Below are 4,335 nucleotides of genomic sequence, written 5' to 3'. Positions count from 1 at the left end.
GTTTGGGAGGGATTCAGGGCAAAATCATTTGCATCCAATTCAGGACAAATGGTATTTCACTGGGCAAGTCACTTGCAAACAGAAAGAGAGCCCCTTCCGCCTGACCTGCAACAACATTTGTTGCATCTCCTCATAGTGCCTGAGAACGGAAAGGCCATTTATTTGCACAGCTTTTACCGCAGGCTGTCAACCGCCCAAAAAGGTGCAGCCCAAACCAGGGCAGCCCAGCTCCTCTGCTCTTACCTCCCAGGACTCCCACTCCCGCTTGTAAGTGACTTCATACTCCAGTGCATTGCCCAGCCCTTGGCTTCCATCAGCTGCTTTCCAGGTCAGCAAGAAGTCTCCTGATGTCATCAAGCTGACTGAGAGGTTTTGAGGTGGGAGGGTCTGAACTGGAAGGTGAAGGTACAACCCATGGGATGAGATAGTGAGGACAGGGACAGGAAGAGGGGAAGAAAACACCTAGGTAAGCTTCCCCATTTCCAGAGTATCTCATCCCTGCCACACCAATTAGCTCCTGCTTGAGTCCCCCTTCCAGGTCCAGGTGCTCCCAGAAACTTGCCCTCGCCCCTCCCTGCCCCATACTCTCAATGTGGAACTCTGGCAGTTTTCAGAATGTAAGTGGAATTCTCTTCCTGACTGAACGGCAAATACATTCTCAAAGATCCCTAATATTGAGTGGAAAATGAGTATTTGGTATTTAATCCTTACCATTTTGGAAAAGATCAACATTTAGTTCTGCTTGAAGCATCTTGTTAGGTTTGAAGCTGTAAGTATCATATACCCCTATTCCAAAATTGTTCTCAGTGTTGCGACAAACCCAGTGCACATAGGAGTCTGGAGCCTCATGTAAGTCGTTTTCTGTCTGGTGTTTGCAAAGCAGCTCCTTGTTCTCCCTGTGTATAGAGAAAGTGATCTATAAAGATCTGATTTGGAGACCTACAGTTAATGCAAAATTAAATGCCTGAAACCAATTCCATCCCATTCTGTTGTCATAATTTACTCTGGCACTTATGTCCTCTTCTCACTGTACCTATTAGTCCTGTTTTGCATGAGTTAATATGACAAACATTTTTAACACCAGGATTTTTGTCAAATGCCTTCCCATTTCAAAGTTGTGCGGCAGAATGTTATATTTTGGTACCAGTCTATTTTTGTTAGGTTTTAGCCTAACTCTACGTGATCTCATATTGTTTATGTGAGAAACAGTATGATGAAAAATAATGTCATGGAAATGCACCTTCTACTCAGAGTGAAAGGCAGTAAAGTTTCTGTTGATCCTTAGCTTCTTGAAGACATTCATTTTGCAGTCCCAGAAAGACACTTAAAAAAAAAATTCTCCAACCAAAATGTATTTCTGTATCCTTAGTAGTTCTGTTCTGTCAAGGGACCTTATGTATTCATTAAAGATTTCATCCAGAATGTTAATCGTCCTTTTAGATAGCCTTTCTCCAAGCCAAGGAGTATCATGAAAATTAGAAACAGTATTTTAAACTAGACAGGAGAGGATAAGCTTTGTGTGCTTGCAGTAGCCTGAGCTACTAGAAAGATGTGTTGCTTCTTTTTGTACCCTCTGGAATTTTGTTTGTGCTTATGGCTTCATGCCCAGTATATTACATTGTTCCAGTTCAGATGAGAAATATTAAGTTGTGAATATCTAAGGCCAAATACTGTCTTCCAGGATAGGATGGAGTCTCCTAGCCAACTATATGTCAGCAAGCATTATTCAGCACTATTGATATTTTTGAAAGTTGGGTATTAGCAAGGAAACCACGGATATTCCTGAAGCATGGGTGGGACTGACCATACATGTTGCGTACCCTTAAACAAAAGAGTCAGCCCAAAGGTTGTGAAGTCCTGAAGGTATTTCTATCTACTCACCAGCATTACCTTACAGTTTGGGATTTAGTCAACTATTCTTCATCTATGAGCTGACCTTGTTTAATATTGGCCATTTTGATTTCAGCTGTGTGACTGTCCACACTTAATACCTGCTTCTCTGACTAGTTCACTTCAGTCATGTTTCCTGTGTGATCCACACGCTCCATCATGTAACAGTGTTCCAGAGAATCCTCCAAAGGTCCAAGTAATTTTATATCATCTTTTCCCAGAAGCATTAGCTTTAAGGTCCTGCTCCAAAGACCTTCCACTGATTTCAGCTGTTTTTAGGTCTACTAATTCTCTCTTCTTTAAAATGAAATCAAGGGTTTCTCTTTCCTTCCTGTATCCCCAGACTCTTAATTCATTTTCTTCTCAGCTTTCCACCTTTGTCTTCCTCTCTCCCTTGACTATTCCTCCCTCTCTGTCCGTTCTTATCCTCACAATTGATCCAGTCTGGTGATTCAGTTCTCTTTTCATAAGGAAACAGATGTAACGGAGAGATACTGTCATAAACGCACCAGTATCTCTGGGAGGAAAAGTGATAGCACAGATGAACTTACCAGTCTTCTCTATCTCACAAACATACAGTCTATACATGTTTCTCAGAAGTTATCAAAACCATACTCTCAGTGATGCTCCTAAATGGGCAAAATAACAGTGGGAATGTCTCCTTCCTTTTAGGTTTATAAACAACACTCAGGCTCACATTTGTTCTGACGCCATCTTCTCCACCCCATTAATAGCAACCTGTATGCCCCATCTTATTTCATATCTATGATCCCACAACAAAATTATGGGAAAATAAGCGTAAAGGTGATAAAAATAACTCCACTAGCACACCCTATTCATTCCTCCCTTCCTAGAAGAGGCCTCAGAAGCAGGCACAACTTTTACTTTAATCCAATGACAGAAAGAGGTGGCCATGCTTTCTGAAAACCTGACTGCTGGTCCCCAGGATTCCAAGTTGCGGCCAAGTTCCCTTTGGACTTTTATCCAGCACAGCACATTTCAGGTACTTACGTTATAATATTATCCCTTTGATAAAGAATCATACCAACGAGGGCATGAGCCTCTGAATGCTCCATCCACGTGCAGGTCGTCTGTGAGTTGTAGTCATTGTAGCAGCTCAAGGTCTTCATAGGGATACTCTCTGAGAAAGGAATTCAGGCAAACAAGATGCAGTGATTACAAATGTAAATAGTGAGAGATAGCAGGAGGTGCAGTGATTCTGCCAGCAGAATGGGGAAGGCGCTGATAACAGTACTCTCCTCATGGCACCAGAAAATGACTCTTGTTGAAAATACGTAGAAAGTCGTGGCCATTCTGCACATCTCTACAATATGCAAGTGTCCAAACCAAGCTACAAGTAACAACAATGAAGTGAGACCTTTGTGCCAGAAAGGCACCTAATTCTAGCCAAGGTATCACTTTTCAAACACTGATTGTTTCCAGGGATTAGCAGATACCATGGTCAGCAGGCATATGGTGATCATTTAATCTTTGCGTGTTGCTGCATGGGACTTCTTTGCCACTAACCTCCTAGTAAAGGTTATGACACTAGAAAGGTATATTTAAAAGTGAGATGCTCTGGGAAGAATCTTGTTATGACTCAGAATAATGCCCAAACTAATTTGTTGGAAGTAGATTTATGACCCAGAAATGGCCAGACCTCTCGTGAGGGATAACTTTTTTTTTTTTTAACCTCACAGCTGTGAAGTGGGAGAATACAGGCAGCCCTGGTACATTCACTATGAAGCAAGTTGCTTTCTTCTCCTTCTTTATTTTCTCTGAGGGTAATATCTGTGCTGCGCCATTGGGATATGACCTTCAGATGACAGAGATGTCAGCGTGCAAACATGAGTGTGCTCTCTCAAATAGTTTTTCTTGATGCAAACTACTGTCAGCTTGGTTGAGGGGCTTTTTCTAGGCAAAAAACATCAGAAAACTATGATGGTGCCTTAGCTAGCAGGCATAAGAGGGACCTTACTTTGACCTTCTACTAAAAACCAGTGCAAAGTAAGTTCTATGGCATTCCTTGCATTACCAGAAAATGGAGCATCCTACATCGAAAGGGATGGTCTGAATGTAAGGCTAAGGCTCGGAATGCCAAGAGACCAGTCTGACCTACACTGTAATACATTTTCCCTCAGAAATCTCAAAGGGAGATATCCTGCAATTGACACTGGGCCAGGCAGCATAACTCCGCCAGCTACTGCGGACATCAGGCATTGGCATCTGTCCTGGAAAAGGTAGATGTCCATGAGGCACACCTTCTGACAACACTTTTATTCTGATATGTTTAGGATGGGTACAGGCTTAGTCTTGACGCAGACTTGCTGCACTGGGTGATCCAAGGAGGTACTTCCCATTCCCAGCTCTGCTAAATCAAATTAGAGGGAAGGGAAGGGAAGGGAAGGGAAGGGAAGGGAAGGGAAGGGAAGGGAAGGGAAGGGA

General features: G+C 42.6%; 1 protein-coding gene across 1 annotated transcript in view; it reads right to left on the bottom strand.

Moving 5' to 3' along the window:
• LOC103907844 (cytokine receptor common subunit beta-like) overlaps nt 1-4,335 on the bottom strand; it is an 11,924-nt gene that overhangs the window by 6,199 nt on the left and 1,390 nt on the right. The window contains 3 exon segments of the mRNA XM_009290083.2: nt 244-392; nt 712-896; nt 2,902-3,031. Of these exon segments, the coding sequence (XP_009288358.2) occupies nt 244-392; nt 712-896; nt 2,902-3,031 (464 nt within the window).

Source organism: Aptenodytes forsteri, unplaced genomic scaffold, assembly GCF_000699145.1.
Source record: "Aptenodytes forsteri isolate BGI_AS27 unplaced genomic scaffold, ASM69914v1 Scaffold284, whole genome shotgun sequence".
NCBI lineage: Eukaryota > Metazoa > Chordata > Aves > Sphenisciformes > Spheniscidae > Aptenodytes > Aptenodytes forsteri.
Note: the sequence above shows the minus strand (reverse complement) of the source record. Positions and strands in the feature narration are given on the sequence as shown.